General features: G+C 37.9%; 1 protein-coding gene across 3 annotated transcripts in view; it reads left to right on the plus strand.

Annotated features, from left to right (window-relative positions):
• The first annotated feature begins 180 nt into the window (after window positions 1-180).
• The window catches only part of RFTN2 (raftlin family member 2), a 36,251-nt gene continuing 13,647 nt past the window's right edge, over window positions 181-22,784 (plus strand). The window contains exons 1-8 of one of the 3 annotated variants that reach the window (XM_054070120.1): window positions 181-330; window positions 816-962; window positions 6,118-6,301; window positions 8,283-8,394; window positions 10,390-10,702; window positions 13,636-13,836; window positions 19,087-19,208; window positions 20,339-20,442. In XM_054070120.1, coding sequence (XP_053926095.1) covers window positions 225-330; window positions 816-962; window positions 6,118-6,301; window positions 8,283-8,394; window positions 10,390-10,702; window positions 13,636-13,836; window positions 19,087-19,208; window positions 20,339-20,442 — 1,289 coding nt within the window. In that variant the 5' untranslated portion in view covers window positions 181-224. Of the gene's footprint in view, window positions 331-756; window positions 963-6,117; window positions 6,302-8,282; window positions 8,395-10,389; window positions 10,703-13,635; window positions 13,837-19,086; window positions 19,209-20,338; window positions 20,443-22,784 lie in introns of all 3 variants that reach the window. The other 2 variants (XM_054070119.1, XM_009568909.2) reach the window with 2 other exon arrangements.

Here is a 22,784-nt window from a genome sequence, read left to right on the forward strand (position 1 = left end):
TTGTAATCATACTTCATTTTCTTGACCAGAGATTTCTTTACTACCTATGTTTACATTATTATAATATTTTACAGTGTTTGTGGGGTTTTTTTCCTCTAGAAGAAAGTTCCTATTGAAAGGAAATAGGAATCAAACTTTAAAATCTAAAATAAGGACTAAAGTGCTTTTCTACCCTTTGAGATGCCAGAAGCAATTTCCTCTTGAAGCTGACTTCCTTTCTGGAAATGATTTTCGTCTCCAACCATGTTGAGGCTCTTTTCTCATTCTTTCATTCTGACTTGCTTTTTCCCTCCTCTGACTTGCTACTGCAGTTGAGTAGAACTTCTGGAGGTAAGTACTCACAGACAAATTTCTTTCCAACTTTCTTTTTCAGTTCCTCACTCCCCCTCCTCCCTTCCCGCCCCCCCCCCCTCCCCCCCCCCCCCCCCCCCCCCCCCCCCCAGTCAGCGCAGAAGGACAAACAAAGCACTGTTGGTGTCCTCTGCAAGAGAACACTGGTAGGGGGCTGGCTGTAAATTGACGTGGCATGGAAAATCTCTGCTAGTTTGTAGCAGCTCTAACACTGCTGCGAAATCAAGCCCGCTCTTACCAAGTTTTTAGCTTGAAATCATCAGAGGCCTATTATTTCTATATAAAAAATGAATGGAAAGTACATTCGCTTTTTGATTTGGGAACCAGGCTTTTTCTGTATTTGGTTTTATGGCTGATAGAAACCAAAATCAAAGGGAAATTATCTGGTTATTTTTTTCCCTGTAGAGAGGAGAGACAGATCTTGCTGCTCCCCCCACCTTTTCCTGCGATCTAATCATTTGCAGATCTTGCCATGGGGTGCGGACTGAGAAAGCTGGAAGACCCAGATGATAGCAGCCCTGGAAAAATCTTTTCTACATTGAAGAGACCACAAGTTGAAACAAAGACGGATACTGCTTATGAATACATATTGCTGGATTTTACTTTAGAAGGTATCTTTTTATGTTATTTCTTTACTATTCTGAGAAAGCAAGGAATAGGGTTTAACTTAGTTATTTCTTGTTTGACCTACAGTAAACTTGGATACTTTCATCAAAGCTAGCTGAAACGCAAGGCTTTTATTTTGAAACACAAATCATGACGAAGGTCCTCACTTAGATAAAATTACAATGGAAACTACTGAAGTAGTTTCAACAACCAAACCCTCCCGGTTACACAACTGTCCTTGTTAAGGAAGCTGGCTAAAAACTGTTAGAGATTTTCCTAGTTTCCTGTGAGCCAGATACTGCCATCCATGCTCACTGTGAATAATGGTTGTCTGAATTCAGTCTGACGGTTCAGAAAATGCTGTGTGCCTGAACATTAATTCAATAACCATGATTTTAACTGCACTCAACTTCCGAAAACAGGCTGTCATTGTCCTTGTTTCTTTATGCAGAAGTATGTATGTTCCGTATTTGTATACCAGGAGTAGCTTCCCCTCTTATGCCCACCCCAGTCTACTACCCCAGATAGATATTTTACTAAGAGTCTCACACTTTCCTCTTATTATTTTTTTCCAAACGCTTTACTTGTAGTTGTTGAACAGCCTTTTGAAATCATGACCCGAATGTAACAGAATTTGTATGCATAGCCAGAGGCAGACAGTGCTCTGTGGGATACTTCCTTCCCGAGGGTGTCCCATCTCTAGCAGAGCAACTCCCTGTTCCACCAAGTTGAAAACATAAACAAGCCCAGATGGCTGCCCTCCGAGCACAGACAGCTCAGGTTTGCAGTCACTTTGTAGTAACTTGCATTTTCTAACAACCCGATCCACAGGAAAATCTTAGTTACAAGGATTTGAAGTAATACAATTGCCAGGAAGTCCAATAAAGGGAGGTGTGAATAAATATCTTGTTACTTATTCAGGAACTTTTTTATAAACAAAACTTGGCCTCTGCTCTGTATAAATTCTAAATTAAACAACTGTAGTAACAGAATCATAGACTCACTAGGTTGGAAGGGACTCACTGGGTCATCGAGTCCAACCATTCCTAACACTCCCTAAACCATGCCCCTCAGCACCTCTTTATTTTTAGATAAAATAATTTGTTTACTGAAAAAATGCAATATAAGCCACATTCTAAGTTATAGTACTTGACATCCAACTGTATCCGTTGGCTTTTTCGTTTATTTACGTGTATACAGAGTTTTTCATTGGCTTGTTCTTTTCAAAAGCAACAAAACTGTGCTGAGTAGGTAGTGGTGGCAATGTACTTGGAAATAAAGCCAGGCTGCCTAATGCATACACGAATGACCTATTAATTTACTGATAACAAAGGATAATAAAACTTCTTTTGAAACTGAAGAGCCTTTAGTGTTCTTTAATAGTCTGTGCTCTGGATAGTTTTGCTGTGTTTTACAGTAACAGCTTTCTGGAAGCATGTAAAGGATTTGTTGTAAAGGTGCTTCTGACTTCTAATAAAAAGCACATGAAACAAGTGCAAATAAAGGTGCATCTCTTACGTTGGTTATCTGTAGCAACAGCAGTAAAGACTTTCTCCTGTTTAATGTGATATTCAAAGTGCTTAGCTTCAGTGACTAACTGTGGAATTATGAATGTTAAATAAGTGAAATCAGTTTTAGATAGCTGCCTCACTTTTAGGTCTCTTAACTGTAAGCAATTGGATTTATAAACAAGTATCCTTCTGTCAAATGGTTCTACCTGTGTGTATATTTGAACTTAAAGTATTTTTTTTTTTTGTTTGAGGTCTCTACTATTTAGAGTTAAGGTCATGAATACAGTAAAAATCTGGTTTATTTGCTGTCCTTCTTGGAGGCATTTCTGATATTTGTTCACTTACGAAACATTGGAACTGGCTGTGGGGAATGTTGGGCTTTTAGGGTTTTTCCCACTTTTACTCCAGTCAGTTTGCTTGCATACTTGTTGCTACTTGAATATCATTTGGCCAAATGAAACCTAAGTGAGAGCCTTTTATCACTTGGAGCCAAAGTTAGTTTTCACTCTGCTGTCAAGTTGTTATGTTTTCATGGCTCTGTCTGCTGATTTCCACAGCAAGATATTCCCCAACATCTGAGATTTCTGGTTGCCTGAGTGACTCATTACCACTGGATTTGGCACCAAGTAAAACAGAAAATCTGCACATAGTATCCTCTGTAAGATCTTAAAGTAAGCTTTGTCCTGCATTAAGATAGAAGTAAGGCAAGCATGAATACGTTATTTCAGTTTAATATGCCTTATTCTGTGCTTCATCATATTTAGACCGTGTGAAGTCAAAATGGGCCCGATGGGGAGACTTTCTGAAGGCCTTGAACTTCTCCCAAGCCATGACACAGATGAGGTCAACCATGCTGTAGTCTGGATGTACTGGCTGGAGTCCCTGTGTGTCTTAACTCATTATCAGACATGTATTGTACCTTGGTCTCTTCCCTCCTGGTCCCCAGAATACCCTTATGACCACTGAAGCATCAGCTTTGAATTCCATGGCAGTTCTGCATCAGGAGAATCCCAAGCAAGAAAATTACAGCCAGTTTTTTATTTTTGCTCATTGGAACAGTACAAAGGGGATGGAACAATAGACTTTGAACTGTAATTTTAAATACCTGCCAAGGATTGTAAATTCTGCAGTCTCAATCACGAGGCATATCTCAGTTACAAAAACAGCTGTTAGTTTTTCAGGTCAATTTAACCATGAAGTAGGGGTAGTTTCAATGCTCCTACTGAAGCAGAATGCTTCACAACTCCCCTGTGAGGGAAAAGAAGGAATACTGAGGCAGGGAGGTTTCACATCAGCCCACAAAGGTGACATGCTGTGAAGTTCCCGTCACTCAGAATAACCATATGCATATGGATGAAGTAGATGTTTTGTTGTCATCTTCAATACCATGCATCTGAAGCTTACTCTACAACTAGCAAGCTAGCTGTAGTTCTTGGCAGAAGTTTTTTTGTTACCTGTTGACAGCACATCAGGAAGGAAGTTTTCTTAAGGAAAAATGATTAAGGCATTTCCAAAACCGGTGAAATGATGATTATGTTGCATGCGTTTGTGCTTTTTTGGCTTGTGGGCTGTAGAGCAGTTATTTCTGCAATACATATTTAATGTCTCTTGGATTTACTGTGAGTGGAATTATGGGATGGAGGCATTACTAAGTAGGGCAAAATATCATCAGCCTATGAAAGGGAAGGCTGTGATATGTTGTCTGCTTAATAAAAGAAAAAAAACACAAAAAACACCAGCACCCCATTCCTCCGAAAAGAATCCAAACAAAACACACCAAGGTAGCACGAGGAAGTGCAACAGATGAGGCCTATTAGCGAAAATCACAGAGCTGATGTTAACAGGTTGAGTTTGCTAGTTATCAGCAATAAGCTGTCAGTATATATCTTAGTGATGCTTTTTGGTAGCGTGCATCTCGCTTGGTACACGTTATTGGGGTTACTTTGGTATTTTTTTCTAGACCATTAAGGCTCTTACAGTAGGAAGCAAAGTGGGCCTTCATACCTTTTTCTTGTTAGTAAAAACTGGTATTCAAAAACATTTCAATTGAGTAGTGTACACACGGATTTATTTTTTTTTAAAAAAAAGCCCTCCATGATGTACATATATTATCCCCATTTTAAGGTGGGAAAGTAGCATAAAGAGTGAAGTTCTGCAGAACACGTTCGCTCGTGAACCAGCAGAATTCTAATGCAGTTTATTAGAATAAAAGATTTGGGCAAACAGAAGATTCATGTGTCTGATTTATGATACTTTAAACCAGTAGGACAGGAAGACTTTGGCTTGCTGTGTCCTTGAGAGAAGTCCTTAAATTCCTTGCTGTTGTGCATCTGCAATATAGGGCTGGTAGGTGAGAAGATGAAAGAATGTGAAATTCAGTCTAGGGAATACAGTGGCGAGTAAGACTTGTCATTGCATTTATCTGGTTTTTCCTTTCATGTCTTTTTTGTTGTAGAATTGGGAGAATTTGTGTATTTAATTGCCTAGATGTTAAAAGTTGGTATCCCTAAAAAAAAAAAGTTGGTGTCCCTAAAAAAAAAAAGTAGGCGTTGTGGGTCACTTAATTCCAGTTTAGGCATCCTTTCATGCAGTTGAACACTGATCTTAAAGCACTGGAAGCCATGTGAAGAGAGGGACTTATAATACAGAAAACTGTCTCTTGCAGCAAGGGTCGCTGATAAAGGCCATCAGATCCCAAGCCAAACTATCTTGTCATAATAGTTCATATCTGCAAAGGATGAAAATTTTGCTGATGAGCAAATATATACTGGCAAAATCACTTTTCATTTACTGTCTGTATGAGTATTGAGATGCTGCTTTGAAGGCTCTGAGAGCTTCTGTAATTCCAGTTGGGGTTGAGTGGAACAGGAAACACTGACCATCACACTGTGGCAGAACGGATAATCTCTTACTTACTTACTTACTCTTACTCTTAATACTTACTTACTCTTAATAGATAATTTTTTTTTTCTCTATGCAAAAGCAGTGGATCAAACCGTTGAAAAGAAGGCACTCCACAGTATTCCCTAGTTTCTGACAGTAGTGATGTAGTGCCTAGCTGTTATTTGTTGATCAGAAAAGCTTGCACACACTCAGAGGGATTAGAAATTGGTGATGCCTCATAGTTTACTGAAGTGATACTACTTAGGTCTACTGGAAAAAGGAGTTGGGACTGTGTTAAAAATTCAATATGTAATCCATAGATCACTTCTAAGGGGTCAAAAAATATATTTAAAAAAAACCAAACAAATTGTTCTATGCCTAAATTCATTCTACAAGAATTTACCTCTCATCTAGAGGGACGCTGCTCCAGTATGTTTAAAGCTTTGGTTAGATGAAATAGTTGCTTTGTTAAGTTCTGACCTATTGTATGTTTAGATGTTGATGCACCTTTTAAATTGGCTTGGCAAAGCTAGATCCAACAGAAAGCATTCCCAAATAGATTAAAAATAGATCATATTAAATTGTAAAAAGATATACTTCAACTAGTTGAACCAGCTGAGTCTGCTTTTTTCTTGTATATATATAAATGTAGCTTTTTAGTAAATGCCTTGGCATGGATTTTGTTTTATATAAAAGCAATTCACACAAAATTATGTGGACGTACACAGTATATAATGTCCTTCTCTTCTGTTTTCAATGCTTTTAGCTTCCTCAAATCCAGAAGTTATCAAGATCAGTTCTGTGTTGGATATAGCATCTAAGGTGGAAGACTATTACAGCAAAGGATACATTGTAGGAGCTGTTCATCCTATTATCCTGCCAATTGGACGTAGAAGGAGTTTCCCTGCAAGTCACATATACCGAGTGGTACTTTCACGATTAAAATTAAGGTAACAGTGAAAATTTGAATACATTGGTCCGTTATGTAAGCCTTTTTGTAAGTGGATTGCTAAATATGCATAATTAATCAACTTGAAATTAGCCTCTCAGAGGGAAATAACTGTTCTGGCCCACCTGAAAGGTGAGGAAATTAGCGTTAATAAAATGGCATTATTAAGCACACAACAGGCTAATGTTTACTTTGCCTTAGTATATGTCCAAAGAGAGCTCCAAAGTTACATATCATCATTTGTGGGAAGATAAGTTGTTTTAGTTTGCCGTTTTATTCTTATTAAACTTTTAGAATAAATGATCATCAGTCTTGGATCCTGCAGCACATACAAGGTTAAACAAAACACCAAGAGTAATAAGCTGCTTTAAATTCTGTCATGAGAGAGATTTTATTCTTCATCTTCAAGACTTCTGTGTTTTCACTCTTCCCATAAGAGCATTATTCAGTGAAAATTACCTATAAATTACGAATTAGGTAGTTTATCAGAGGTATAATTGATTTTTTTTCTTCTTGATAAAAAAGGAAATAACCATTCTGTGACTGGATACAAAGCTTGGTTTTGACACTGAGTGGGAAGAGTCAAGAGTTTGTTCCAGCTCCTGAGTCTTGTTTATTGCGCCTTTCTTCACTGTATTGTAATGATAAAGAAAATGTACGGATATTTTGCCATTAGTTCCTCTGAATGCAAAGTAGATAGCCTTTGGTTTTGAGTAACTAGAAAAGTGAAATTGTTATTGCATTGAGAGCTGTTGTGCTTCCCACTTCTGTCCCGAGTCCTAGTGTCATGCACAAAGGTTCTTTCATTTTCCTTTGGAAGAATGGAAGGGCACGGGTCAGAAGGTGCCCCCTGCCACTCCAGCAATGCTTCTGTAAAATGTGAATCATTTGAGGGAGTTTCTGGGATGCTTCGATTAAATAAGCATTGTCCATGGTGTTAGCTAACTTTATAAATCCATATGCAAACAAGATGAATATTGTCCGTGTGGACAACGGCTTGAGGAAGAAAAGCAGAATACTTGCTCTCTAGAGGTGAGGATTCTAGGAGGTGATGATCATCACCCAGCTCACACAACTGACCCTTAGGCCCTTGAATAGACAAAGGATGAGAACCTGCAGCCCACACATGAAACTATTGGATATAGGATCCCAGTCCCTGATGCCATACGTACCTACATTGGTTTTCCTATAGACAAATGCACCTTCTCAGACTGCTGCCTGGAAAGGAGTGTTTGATATTTGAGAGTTTCTCATTGATGGTTCATTCTAAAGCAAAAACTTGTGTGAAGGAAATGTCAAGTAAAATCCTATTATATTATTTATATCCATCATTTATCATTGTCTGAGTAATGGCCAAACTGGCTTTAGATGAAATGTGATTAATACTGTTCTTTAACTTCAAATTGTAACTAAAGCTTGTTGGATTCTCAAATCTGAGTGATTTAAACATTACCAAAGTAATTGTTACTGCGTGGTATTTCTAAAGTTTGCCTCTGCTGCATTTCATACAATAGCTGCAACCCTGCTTTAGTTACAAAGACTGAACAGCAGCGTGTTAGCAGTGTAAAAGTATAGTTTCTGTTCATAGTGTGTTTTATTCAGAACTGCATCTGTGTTGTGCTTAAGGCGTTTATAGTTTAATTTGGGGTTTTTGCATTATGGGAAATTTTTTTATTAACTCATTAGAAAAGTGGGTCTATTTGTTTATGAAACTCGGTTTCCAAAAGATGTCTACTGACAGTCTTCAGGTGAAATTACTGTTAAATGTTAATATCCTTACCTTGACATTGTAATACATCATACCTGCCACTTTGTGTAAGGGACAGAACAGAACACAGGAAACACTGCGTTCTAAATAACAGTATAAAGACGCGTTGCCAGGATTTCATTCATAACTCTTCCAGAAAAGAATTCTATATGCCAGCATTTGCCCAAGTTAGCAGCAAACTCCTGACAAAGACTGCTTTCTTTCTGTGTTCCAGCCAGAAACATGCAGCACCCCGAGGACAAAGGCAGCCCAGGCTGGTGATTGAGGAATGTCCTTTAACGTACGAAACACTGACAAATGAGGTGGTGAAAGAACTGTTGGAAAAGGTAATGAGGATTTTTCAACCATGCATGATTTTTATTTCTACCATACATGTAACTTGTACACAGTGGTTGATGGTTTTTTTTAGTTTTGAGTTTTAACCTTGGATTATTTTATAGAAGCTACAAAGTATTTTCTTGATGCAGAAGGAGTTACTTTTCTTCACTAATTGCTTTTTCCAATTTAGGACTTAGTACTGACCCTGTAGAGCTCTGGGAGACTGACTACTTACACCACCAAAATCAGTCTCAAGCCCAAACTCTCAGTCAGTCTTTGAAATGCTTGTGAGATAGCTTTTTCTGGCATTAAAATTTAAGAAAAAAACAAACAACAAACTGGAGTTTTGTGGTGTTCTGGGTTAAGTAAGGTGTTCCCGGTCACGTGAATATATTCCATTTCTAAGATTTTTTTTCATTCTTTAACATAAATTAAATACCCAGTAATTATTTTAAATATGTACTTGGCACAGCTTTTGAAAATATTGTATAGTTAAAGAAAACTAAACTTCCACTGCAATGACAGCTCTAGTTCTACGTCTCTTTGTGTTTCACTTCCTCTTCAAAACTGAAGACTTAGCGAAACAGGAAACTCTTGTTATTACAAGAGTTAAGAGTGATATCTTCTACATTATTTGCCAAGGAAAGAGTAGAGGAGAAAGCATACTGGAGATCTTTAATGAAGTTTGAATGATTGCAGAGTTTTAAAATTTCTAAATGTTTTGTTTTGAAATTTCCAGGTGTTTCAAATTTAAAATGAGATTCCATTACATGTTTACACTGTAATAAAAGCATGTTGCCAGGTTGGTTGTATAGCATAACAGAGAAACAGTTAGAGGAAAAACACACTTGAAGTTAGCAGGATTCAGTCTTGCAAGCAAATCTGGAACAGAAGTAGTATGTGAAAATAATTGGATTTTGAAACGCTCAGTGTTTTAAAAAGACTGAGCCAGTAATCCAGTGTAAAATCATTTTTTAAAAAAAAACCCACACAAAAAAAACCAATTACCCTCTTCAGCATGTTGCCTGTCACTTTGTAAAATTATTTTGGTTGTCTTAGAAGCAGCAGCTCTCTGTAATCACCGTGATCTTGTATCATGGCTGTACATACTTAACGGTGGTAGATAGTAACACTTTGGTCCGTGGTGCTACTAAAAAGGACTTATAGTACCATCAGCTACTTGAGTGTTAGTCATGCTTTTCATTACTTATTTGTGAGTTAAATAAGTAAAAAACCTCTCTCTGTCCCCCCTAATCCAGTACTTCCCAGGCAACTTGCTCTTACAGGGCTGGGGTTTCTGTGTTTTCTTGGAGAGACTACATTGCAAAGGGGAGCTTGCAGCACAAGATGGCAGTGGGATCACCTTCCGAAATGACAGCACTCCTTATCCAGAAAAGAACACCTCCCTCTGAGAACAGACACATCCCACACTTGGTGTACATTCTGCAGCTGTATTTCGTATCATCAGTGCAGAGAAAAAGACCCACCAGTGGGTGAAAGCTGGTTTGCTTCTAGCTCTCTCCTTTCTCTGCTCCCTCACTATGCTCAGTAACAGTGAAGCCAAGCAGACTCTAAGGGAACCAGGGGATAATGATTCATGACACATGACAAATATTGAGATTTCTGTAGTATTACTGGTTACTAATTTTAGTATGACTGGTGTCACATGTTTAGAGAAACAATACTGTTTATCACATGGCTGTAGTGCTTATCACATGGCAAGTAAAACACTGGATTTGTTCTAAATGAAAGATTCTGTGTACACTTAAGTCAGTAGCAGTGTTGGCCACCTTTCTTGGCCTGGCTCCAAAAACATGCTGGAAGACTTCCATTTACTTTGAAATACAGGCAGTGCACAAAGCCAAGCCACCCTTCCATAATACAGTGTTGTGTCTTTGTCCTTGAAAATCAGCATTTTAGTTAAACAGAATGTATAGATAGGGATTCTTAGTGGTGTGCAATTCTAAAATCACTTTGCAGATTATTTTCTGTTGTAAATACAGGTCAATGAAGCTGTTAAAAGAGGAAAGAAGTTTGTGGGATTTTTAATGCAACACTTTCCTCCACCTAAAGCCTGTAATGGAACAAGCACAGATGGAAGCGCAGAGCTGGAATCAACACTGGGCAGAAGAAATACAGAGCACAGAAGAAAAAATTCTGATGAAAACTATAAAAACTGGAGCGAAGGAACATTGAGTGGTCACTCATCAGAGAGTGGGATAGAAGAGGAAATGCAAGGAGAAAGCAGTCTCTTACAGGATGCAGATTTCCCGTTTGGAAAAGAAGTCAGCCCAGTTAAACCACGAAAAGGAGACGGTAATAAATGCTGCTTATTTATTGCAGAAATGAGGTATTTCATTGAGCTGTTTTGAAAAAGATGGGGGGGGGAACAACTGAACAGTATGTTCTATTGTATCAAATACTGGCTTTGGAAGATGCATCTACCTTAAATGCATACACATTTCTAAAGAAGTTGTCAGTTGAGGGAATGGAAGAAATATTTACATCCTGCTCTGTGTACATGTGAACTGTGGTAATACATTAAAACTATACTATTAAAATATTTCAGATTTCATGCAGAATATTATAAATATACTATCAAAACTGTAGTTTGCAGTTTAAAGAAAAAAAAATCCCCAAAAATAAGCCACTGTGTAATTCCAATTTCAAATGTGGTACAGAGAGCTTTCTTGCTTGATGTGTATAATAAATGTGTCAGTAAAAACTTTTGCTTTTAGAAGGATGCAGTTTTAAAACCTTTTCCTGAATGCATATAGCTTTTACTTAATATTGAATCATAAACATGCAATAGGTTTTCAGGAATATGTTACAATTCCAGTTCTCCTGCCTATTTCATAACTGACCACAAAGAGCCCCTTCAGCTAGAGCTGTGATTTTACATGCTTCTAGTAAACTCACATAATGTACAGCAAACAAATCCGTTCATAATGGATTCTTTCTGGTTAATGTGCCTTCAAGAAGCATCCTGAAAGAGATCAATGCATTGACCATGAAATCAAAGGGGATAATTGTTACAAAATTAATTTAAATTAGAGAAAAGTAAGTATTAAAAAGTTGTATAGGAAGGAAAAGTACTATTGAGAAATGCTGGTGTTGTGGTAGAAAATCTAGTTGTAGAAGAATCTGAAATATTTAGTGTAGTCTGTGCTAGAGACTGCCTGAAACGGTGGCTTTGGATGTTGAAGCACTAAGGCCTCCTGGTTTACTGAGAAGAAAAGGTGACAAGGAAGTCGTAGTCTAAAGCACCAGAACTAAAGCAAGATGGTATTGTGCAGAAAGCAGGCAGCATTTTGACATAATAGGTTCTTTCCTGATGTGCCAGACATGTTTTAATTGCTCTCAAAAGCAATCTTTTCACTTTCCTGTGACGAGTTAAGCACCCTCCTCTGAACACTGAGATAATCAATGTCTCTCTTATTTTAACACTTGAATTAAAGCACTTCTTGTACTATGTGCTGAGCCAGTGTGATCTGTTAAAGTTTACCTCCTGCCTTATAGCTTGAAATGGTGGGTTTGCTGTATGTAGCAGAATAGAAATCCTGTAAGCAAGAAGCAGAAAACTCTTGGTTCTGTTAAAGGAGCTTGATCTACACAGACTGCTGCATCCAGGTAGATCAGCAACCGGTGTATCCCCTGCGTGCAGTGTTCTCAGGAAATGCTTTAAAAAACTTCGGCAAGAACAGGTCAGGCTTTTCTATAGTTATCAATACTACCAAAAATACTCAGATAATGGAGTTCATAAGACAAAACTTATGAAGAACTACAGCATTTACAAAGATAGTTATGTCACCATCACTTCAAAAATACAGATGTGAGCTTTCAAAGGAAGCCTTACATGCACGTACTGCCACTTCAGTATGCCAGTTCTATTTAGGTCTCCTCAAAAGACGCAAAACTGTGTCAGAGTTCTAGATTTGGGGGTCATAACATATGACTTTTGACTATTTTTGTAAATTCATTGCTTGCAGAGGCAATTCCCAGTACACATGAGCAGTTGAATGGTTATATTGGGAAACTTGGTTATTTTTCAGTGAAGAACAACTACAAAAGTGATCTCATTTGAGTATGTAGGAAAGGAAATCAAGATTTGTCAGGATAAATGCATTTATTCTAACACAGCTACCTGAGGGGGTGATAAAGTAAAACTGCATAAAATGGAGTCATCTCTTCCTAAGAGACTTCAGAATTCTGTCCTGAATTTACCTTGTTCCAGGCACCTGATGTAGTTTGCAGTGGGTGTCGTAATGCTTCTCAAAACAGAAGGGTTCTCCTAGAGAGGGATTCAGACTGCTTACAGTCCAAATCCTACCTTGGAAATATCCATCTATTTCTGAAGCCAGGCAAAACTAGCATCTAAAGTGGGGTCATCTGACCCAAGTTCCTTTGTTTTGGCGGTGAATACTTCTGCTTTCTAGAGGTTTATTTGTGTTGATTTAGGCAGCTCAGATGTTAAAGTGTTAGACAATCTCAGAGCAGCTTTTGGCAACTGCTTTGTGTTATTTCTCCACAGCAGTGACATACGTGTGAGTGTATCCGTAGAATAGATTTACATCACCAGGACTTCATGTAGTGTCACCAGTGATTTCCTAAACTGCTATGATTTATTGATTTTGATTTTTGATGAGTGCTTGCTTCTGACTCTATTTTTGTAACAGCACTGTATTAACATCCAGATATAAAAATACATTTGAGAATATATTGGTTTTGTTTGATTAACTCAAATGCTCATCATTTGTGGGGGAAAACCCACTAGGCAACTAATTATACTGGTATTTACATTATATTCAGAAAATCATGGGTAAAAATCAATACAGTACGAGACATTCCTAGTATTTAAAGTTTGAGAAAATTCTCTTTAATCTTCAGTTATAGTAATTTCAGATATTTGTAGTCAGAAGTTCTGTAAGTAGCAGAAATGAAGCCTGGTTCACTTCAGTGTTCCTCTTAGCTGTAGTGTTTTTTCTATACAAAATCCACCTACCTAAGAGATCCAGTGATGACTTCACTGTGATGGGTTCAAATTTTTCTCAAATCCCAGAGCAATCCCCCCTCCCACCTCATCCTCAGTGTTTAGGGCTCAAGGTGACTACAGCCACGCCAGGAAACAATTCTTAAAACTGTTGCTTAGAATTACAAATCCAGGTTGAAGTAAGAGATAAATGACCTTTTTTTTTATGTTGGAGCACTGTCTTCCAGAGGTTCATTCTTCTTTCTGTTTATTTTCTTAGACAAGTTATATACAGTCTTCAATGTTTTTGATGATGATTCTACCTGCTGGACCTATCATGAGGGTGTTTTGTCTATGAAAGTTACAAGAAAGGGGCCAGTTATCAGTACATTGGAAGCAGACTGGCTGGAATTAACCACATTTTATTATAAACAAGGATTGTCCTTAATTGATTCTTTTGTACAGTGGGAAACTTCTAAAGGTGAGTGCTGTCCCAGAATATCATGAGGCATTTACTTGTTTGTGTAGAACTTGGTGTGAAGGGCAATATGTAAGTAAGTTCAGGTAGTCATCATAAACTTATAGAATCTGATACTTTAAAATGAAATATGTTTTCTGCGCTGTTATAGCTCTGAATAATTAAAGTTTTTGCTTTGTTTTATCAACTTGCTTTCCAAAGCAAGGCGGTAGTGTGGCATTACTATGAAATAACCCTTTTGCACTAGTTCTTTTCTCTTTGCTTTGTTTTAAAGGAAAAGATAAGGGGGGAGAGGAAACATTGGGTACATGTTTCCCTGCTGTTCGTGTTCTGCTGCTCCCTGTAGATGCTATGCTGCACTCATAGTATTTCTAATGAGACAAAAGAGCACTTTGAGTTCTCATTGAGCTTACTGTGCTGTTAAACCTAAGTTAGACTTTCTGCACTTCCTGCTTTTTCCAGCTCTTGGCCAGGCTTAAATTCTTTCCAAAACACCTGTTTGCCTTAAAATTTGCCTACCAATCCTGAAGTTCCAGGATGTTTCTCCAGGTTGTTCTTGTCAGCTGTGGATATATGCAGCAAGTAGAGAAATCTGTTCTTGTCCTCGTCCTAAACTGTAGGCAGATTCTCCAGGATCTTTTGACATAGCTGGAAGAGAGACCTTCCCTGCTCCCTCCTGCTTCTTTTGCAGGAATCTACCAGCTCAGTTAACACTGAAATTGTGACAATGATAGTGGTTCAGGCAACAGGATTTTCAAGTTTTCTTCAATCTGCCAGTTCCAGTTGGATCTTGGTGGTTGTTCCGGCAGATCCTGCTAGGTCTTTGAGAGTCCCTAGCCTTCTTCCTCCTGATGAACAAACACAAATCCCATGTCAGGAGTGGTGCTCTTGGTCCGGGCCCATTGCTGCACACTCCATGGAGCCCAAAATACTGCTCTTTAGCAGAGCTGAGAGACAGTGCTGTACCACTGCTGACAACAGAAGAAGCTCTTTATTGGCTGAAGTATGTTGAACTCTAAAAGTCTGTTGTTGAAGTTTAAGAAGGCCAAGTGCAGATTCCTGCGCTTGGGGCGCAAAAACCCTGTGCAAGAGCTACAGGCTTGGGGAAGCATGGCTTGAAAGCTGCCTGGCAGGGAAAGATCTAGGGGTGTTGGTTGACAGCCAGCTGAACATGAGTCAGCAGTGTGTCCAGGTGACCAAGAAGGCCAACAGCATCTTGGCTTGTATCAGAAATGGCACAGCCAGCAGGGCCAGGGAAGTGATTGTGCATCCGTACTCAGCACTGGCGAGACTGCATCCTAGAATCCTGTGTTCAGTTTTGGGCCCCTCACTACAAGAAAGACATTGAGTGTGTCCTGGAGCGTGTCCAGAGAAGAGCAATGAAGCTGGTGAATGGGCTGGAGAACAAGTCTTATGAGGAGCGACTGATGAAACTGGGGTTGTTTAGCCTGAAGAGGAGGAGGCTGAGGGGAGACCTTATTGCTTTCTACAACTGCCTGACAGGAGGTTGCAGAGAGGTCGGTGTTGGTCTCTTCTCCCAAGTAACAGGTGATAGGACAAGAGGGAATGGCGTCAAGCTGTGTCAGGGGAAGTTTAGATTGGACATAAGGAAAAATTTCTTCACAGAAAAGCATATGAAGCACTGTTAGAGGCTGAGTCACCATCCCTGGAGGTGTTTAAAAAGCGGGTAGATTAGGTGCTTGGGGACATGATTTAGTAGTGGACAGGTACGGTTGGAGTTGATGATCTCTAAGGTCTTTTCTAACCTAATGATTCTATAATTCTTTATGTAATTAAGAGATTCATTGCCATTTGAACTCAATTTGTCTAAAAGCCAGACATGACAAGTGTTTCAGAAAATAGTGTGCAGCTGCTGTTGTGCAATTATTTGAAAATAATGAGGAGAAAATGGTAGTATTGCAGAGCTAGGGAAACAAACCAAGAGAGTCTGACATAGTTTCAGAATGTATTAATTACTGTAATAAATGTTGTTTGATAGAGAATTTAGAATTTATACTTCACTAATCTGATATTTTGGCTTTGCTTGTGTCCGTTCATGTCTTGTTTGTACCGAGTTCTCAGTTGTTGGTGTTCTTTTGGAATTGCTTTTGGCAGTTCAGCATTAGCAAGAAAAACACGGCTGCAGTGGGGAAAAGCTTTGTAAATAGTCTGGAAAGGTTTCAGAAACCTTAAGTTATATTTGCAGTACTCAGGCTGATTATGAAGTGCAGTAGTTTGCTTAATAATGTATTGAAGTGATTTTCATAAGTCATGTTACATCTGCTTCTTAAATGGATTATGCAAGGAGGGTAGAATTACCTGGGGGGTTGATTACTGCATGTTTTACTTAATGCTTCTCTTTCTGATGTTCTGATTTAAAATAATATGCATTCAGCATCCCCCTTTTAAGGTTTGGATTAGTGAAGGGCTTAATTTTTTTTAAAGAAACGGTTTAAAACCTTTGGACATTAGATGATGTGGGTTCTTCAAAAATCAAACCATGAAAATAATGAGACCTCTTCAGTTTTTGTTGTTCTCCATCATATAGTTTTAAGTGTGAATCACTGCATTTCTGTAGCTCTGCAAATAGAGTAAATTTAGTGATTGTCAGAGGAATGCAAGCACATCAACACCACTATATTTACCTCATTGAATTTGGCAGGTAGTCCTTCTCAGACTGTGTGTTTTGTGCTCATAAACCGTCTGATAGTATAATTTGTATTGGCCATCTTTGCTCTTAAATTATAATTCCTGTCTGTTGAAGTCAGTAGAAGAGCAAAGTTTCCTTTGGGGGAGGAGAGGTGAGAAATCAGACTCCTAGTTTTCACTATGGATTTTTTTAGAGCTGGAAAATAACTCTCTGGAGATACTTTACAATTCATCGAGGGCTGTTTTGGGCAGCTGTTGAAATTAATCTTTGCAGCTGTCATCCAACAACAGCTTTGCAGTCTTCCCATTCCCCTGTAGCTCTGTGCTCCTCTCTGTGGATAACTGTCCCATCTTTAGTATACAGGTTATGACTTATTTAAGGGTTTCATGCAGCCTCTTTGCAGCAGCTGGCGCTTCTGCTTCAGCCCACTTGACTGGTGTGTGTTTCAGTTACTCATGGGTGGGACATGGCTGAATTAAACTGGAGATATTCAAAGGCAGCAGTCACAATGTGGATGGAATTCCAGAGCTGATCAAGTGTCTGTAGCTGCAAGAAGAAATTAATTTAGCTACTGAGTTCTTAAGCTGAAATGTTTATTCTCAAAGTGAATGCTCAAGAGATTTAAAACCAGATAAAATTTTGGCATCCAGCAGAGGGGAACCTAGAGAGTATTTAAGAACTAGCATTCATGACTAGAATCACTTGTATGTCTGCATGTACATCTAATTGTCATCATCACCTCATGTTTGTTTGTTTGCATTTAGACTATGAGGAGTCTTTAGCCTTAGTTGTCCTTTTGTACAGCTTTAGTGAAATGAGCAAATTTTAGTCGTTGTTTTAATGAAAATAAAAACGTGGGGCATAAGTTGGGCAGCCGCAGAAATCCTCCTCTGGTTTGGACTCTCCACATGTTCTGTAGAGTCAGCAGAATTCTGTTGCTACAAGGGTGAAAATAGTAAAACTTCTTGTACCTTAAATCAGGTTTCATATAAAGAATTAAAAAGAATAAAAAAACATTGTCAGTTATTAATAATTACCCACTTATGTGCTTTCCTGCCAAAAGAGGATGCAGTCATAGAAACAATCCAAGTAAGTTGTCTTTTAGCAGCCATTTCGATCACTGTAGTGTTTCCTCCATTTGTACTTTTCTTGCTGCCTTTTGTGATCATAGAAGTACCTAAAATCTATGTTAGTGCTGTGGCAATATTTTTTAGTTTTTATGGTTTGTTACCTGTCACGCAGCACTTCTCTCTTTTTGTTTTATTTTACTTTATTTGAGTACTGATATTAACAAAGATAGACTATCGTGATTGACAGAATGGGCAGGTGAACCAGTGAGCTTTTTCAACAGAGGTGATTTTTGACTTAATACACATCATGGATTATCAGTTTGTCTTAAAATACCAGCGAGTGGAGGTGTCTTGTATCAACAACTGCTTAAAATAATGGAATTGTTCTATCGTGTTTGAAAAATGATGGAAAAAGTGTTCTAACATGTTGTAGCTGGACTGCTCATTTTAAGAAACTGCCTATATACTGAGAAAGACAAAAGTCCATGATTTTGAGATGGAGTATTTATAGTTTATTAGGAGCTGTGCAGATATTCATGGTTGCGTAATCGAAAAATAAAGTAACATGCCCAATGTCTCTACTAATATGTGGAAGAGATACATAGCATGCAAGTATCTAAATAATCATAAATCAAACTACATAAATCTGCTACATAATATATAGTGAAATAGTATTAGCATAGTTGGTGTTTTATAGTACATTAACAAGAGTGCTCAAAAAATGGGATTTACTCTGTTAATCTGTTCAGTTTTTAAAACCAGACCAGTTGTGTTCCTTAAACTTAAAGGAATAAGACATCCAGCAAACAAAGGAAACTTATCTGCCTTCCTGGAAGCTGTGGCAAAAACAATCATCTCTTTACATGTCTTTGTGCAATACTGGTAGAGGATTTAAATCTGATATTCTGAGGATTACATAATTTTACTGTTCAAATTCAGTTTAAGATAGTCAGCTGTCAAGGTACATGTGCACAAAAGGCTTCCCAGCGGCTCTTAGGAGAAGCAAGACCAGAAAATGAACCAATATTTGATGCACAGCTTTAGTTTGGACCAACCGGATACTGTCAGGCTTCAACAAGTGAGTCAGGGAGTTGTATTCTGAAACTTCCTTCCCATCAGAAGTCTTCCTACAATTACTTCTGTTTCGGGCTTTTCCTGTGGCCATTTACATATTTATTTAAGTAACAGTAGCTAGGCTTTGCACTTCATTGATCTTTATCCTCACCACACCAAAAGCCACATTTATTACGAGGCGTATGATATTGAAGTTGAATAAGGAGAGTTTGTGCCCGTCTGCTGCAGGGGATATCTTGAGTACAGGAAACCGGAATCCAGATTTGAGTATGGAAGTGGCCGATGCTTTTGAGAAAATGAAACAATTCATAGTTTAATATAGAAAAATGGGGTTTGAATAATAAGTTGATTTGCATGCTTCGAGTTGTAGCTAGACACAGAAATAATCACAAATTCAAGTTATTTGCTGTCTGATGTCATTTCTTATATTTCAGTTTCTATTTGTCTTTATGTTCACAGGGGACTATTTGCCTAAATCTTTAGAAGGATTATTTATCTATGAAGAAGAAGGTGCTGGGGTTCCAGGTTCTAACAGGAAAGGAAATGATGCAATAGTGGTTGAACAATGGACAGTCATTGAGGTAAAACGATGATTGTTTAGCAACGGGTTTCCTACTTATGGTTCTCTTTGTTTTTTCCTTAGAATGCTTGTACCAGTGTTTGATAAATATTAAAATAAATAAATATTAAATCTTGAAACCACCTGCATAAGCTGAACTAAAGCCTTGAATCATAAAAATAAAGTAAGGCCTGTGGCCATTAGAAGAAATACAATGCAGGGAACCTGGCCTGATGTTTACAAATGTTCATACCAACGAATACAACCACCAAGGAAAATGTTTGGGTTTTTTTAAACTGTATGTGTTTCAGACCAATTTAGACATACTTTCAGCCAGTGCGGCTCCACTGGCAATGTACTGAAGTATTTCTAAATAAAAATGGGAAGAAAATAACAAAAACACATAGAGATACAGAACAAGAAAAGATTGAATGTGGTTTTCAGATATATATTCTTAGTAAAATTTTACTGCTAAATATGAAAGATTTCATGTTTCCTAATAACTTTACAAATGTTTTTTTAATCTTTTAATATTATGAGATTATTGGTATGAATTAGAGTCATCTGAAAATCGTTGTTCTAGAGGATGCTAAGGGCTTACTTTTGAAATATCCATTAGTAAATACATTTACCAATGTGCAAAGAAAAAGCGTAGAACTAAGACCTTGTTTTAAAAACAAACAAACAAAAAACAACCAACCACCAAGTGCCCAAAATTTGTGTCCAGGTGAGATGCTTGCTGTTTAGATGTGAAATGAAAACCTAAATACATCAATTAGGTCACCTATTCTGGTGTTTAAAAAGTTTTAGGCATTAATTTAGCAACATGATGAGTTTAACAAGTGAGATGGTGCATTGAACATCTGGCTGAATCAGGCCTTAGACCTCGAGTTAGTGTGCTCCTTTTCATTAGTCTGCCATAGTCTTGAACTTTTCCATTTGTTTTCTATTTGAAATACTGAGTCTCCTCCAAACAGCACAGTTCCATGTTAGCTCAAAGGATTATCTTGTTAATAAGATAATATTTAGATATCTTGTTAAGATAATAAGATATCTTGTTAAATAAGAGAAGAGTCATTGTAATTTATGTGTAGAAATGTGAATAAAACCTGTACAGAGTCTCTTTACTACTTTTTATAATTATTAATGTAGGGGTGTGAAATTAAAACAGATTACGGACCTTTGTTGCACACACTGGCTGAGTTTGGATGGCTCCTGACCTGTGTCCTGCCTACACCTATTGTACGACATGACAGGTACCCAAACGATAGATTACAGCTTTTTTGATGTGTCTGAGAAGTATCCAGTTGATTACATGCATACTTAAATGTAAAAAGAAGAAAAAGGCCGATAATGTTAACTGCATATAGAACTTGAGATGTAAGTAGCATTATGGTGGAATCTTTTTACCACACTGTTTTAGGACTGCGAACTTGAGTGAGTTGCAAGCTAGACCAGTAATCCTAAACTTAAAATATATTGTTTATAGATAAACGTTAAAGATTTTACTTAGGAAACTTTTTATTGCCTACTCAGTCTCCAGCAGTGGGGCAGCAGTGCTGTTACTTACTTACATGCGTCAAGTATAAACTAGCGTTGAAATGATTCACTCAGTTAGGACATTGGTAACTGACTGGGTCAGACTGTCTAAGTCATTGTCACAAGACAGTCACACAGTATTCATTGAAGGTGAAGGAGGAAGAGTGTGCTAATCCAGAAAGTTATTGGGCTGCTCTTTAGTGGAGATGTTATGTTTCGTTTCAAATATAGTACCGATCAACTGGATTTCAGTTCTATTGTAAGCTTTACGCAACTGAGGGGGATCTTCGTACGTAGGAGGAGCTAAATAGCAGACCTGGATCCCTTATAAAGTTCCAGATTTCTATATTTTTTTAAAAACAACAAACACTACAACAAAAAACAAGTACTGTTTTTCTTCAGCATCACTACAAAATGGCAAAAAAATACTGAATGAAGCATGCACCTCTTTTCTCTGTTTTGTTTTGGTTTTTATTAATTCCCCTTTCCTTAGATTAAGATTGCTGAGGTTTGAAAACAAACAAATGTGCTGAGGCGTAGCTTAGGGCTCCTCATAAAAGACAGTGGAAAGAGTGGGTGCCATTTCATAATCTTTAGGTCCAGACCTCAGTGTATTAAAGCAAGACAGAATGAAGAAGGATGTGATTGAAAGGTCCTAAGAGAAGGGCTCCAGGAAAGTGGAATTTGGTTCAAGTGATTTGATATGATTAAATCAACTCACCCATGCAAGAACAAGGTTTCTCTGGTTGGGAAATGGTTTGGAATTCTTTTCCACTTGTGCGGGTTTTCTTAATAGTTGACTTTGGTTGAAAGCAAAGTAAGAAGAAATTGTGGTAAAACATGGCATTTCTGCTCATTTCTCTAAGGGTCTCTGTATGTTGCGTTTTTCTTCTGAAATTTATGAACTTATGAACTTGTGAAGCTCCTGCTCCAGAGAGAAGCCATGTTAAGAACATGAAACAAGATGATTATCCTTTAATACTTTTTTTTCAAACAAAGTTTTGTAATCTAAGTGTATTAGCTTTGAACATGGTGACTTGTTAAGGATATATTGACCGCTGAGACTGGTTTTCACGAACAGCTGACATTTTTTGGCTAAATCTTAGAGCTTGTTAGTAAGCCTTTGGAATCTGGATCTCCATCTTAAAGGACATGAATGGAAAATGAGAAAGATTTTAGTAGTTTATGGTGTGGGAGAGAGGATTCAGCCTCAAACATCTTCTGTCCCACAAGCAGTGTAATTGTACCCATCCCTATAGAGTTTGGACAGCAAGAATGAGGTTGTCTTGAGCAGCTGTTGGTCAACCACTCTGAGTATCAGCCTGTGCTTGCAGCAGGCAAAATGGTGCTATTTTGTACCTCATAGATCGCAGAGCAAAGGCAGGGCCATTTAAAAGAAGCTAAGTGCTAAAAGAAAGAAAATAGGGGAAAAACACTGTAGGAAGTGTTAACAGATTCATTAGGCTGAGACCTGCTCCTTAAACTAATAAGGAAGTAATTATGCCAGTAAGATATTGAAGGTGCACTAAATGTCTCAAGTAGCATTGCTTCCCAGGTGTGAAACAACCAGCCCGTTAATGGCTGTGATCATGCAAAAGGGGGTTGTAACACGGATAAATATGAAGTTGGATTCATTTTGGTTCTACACTGGAATAGCTCAGACTGAAAAAAAAGTTGGGTTTTTTCTGGCCTGAAGGGTTGGGTGGGTGTCTGCATGAAACGTCTAATACTTGTCCTGGTGTGGCTTGTGTGATGCTTTTGGAAGAAATAGGATAAAACATGTTTTGTGTGCTGGTCATTTAGCTAATATAGAGCTATTCAATTTTCTTTTTTTAAAAAAGTAAAAAGAAAAAAGCCCATGAATGAGAACTCCTAATTAGGAATTAAGAATTCTTAACAGCTCCAAAAAATAGTGTTGCTATACTGACAGGCAAAGTAGTGACTGATACATAATGTTGATGTTGGTAATTAAAGAGGAGAAGAAATTCCTGGATGATTACTGGAGGAGAAATTCCTGAATGGTTACTATGCGTTCAGTATGAAGGATGCCATTGCTGTG

The sequence above is a fragment of the Cuculus canorus genome, chromosome 6 (assembly GCF_017976375.1).
Source record: "Cuculus canorus isolate bCucCan1 chromosome 6, bCucCan1.pri, whole genome shotgun sequence".
Classification (NCBI taxonomy): Eukaryota; Metazoa; Chordata; class Aves; order Cuculiformes; family Cuculidae; genus Cuculus; species Cuculus canorus.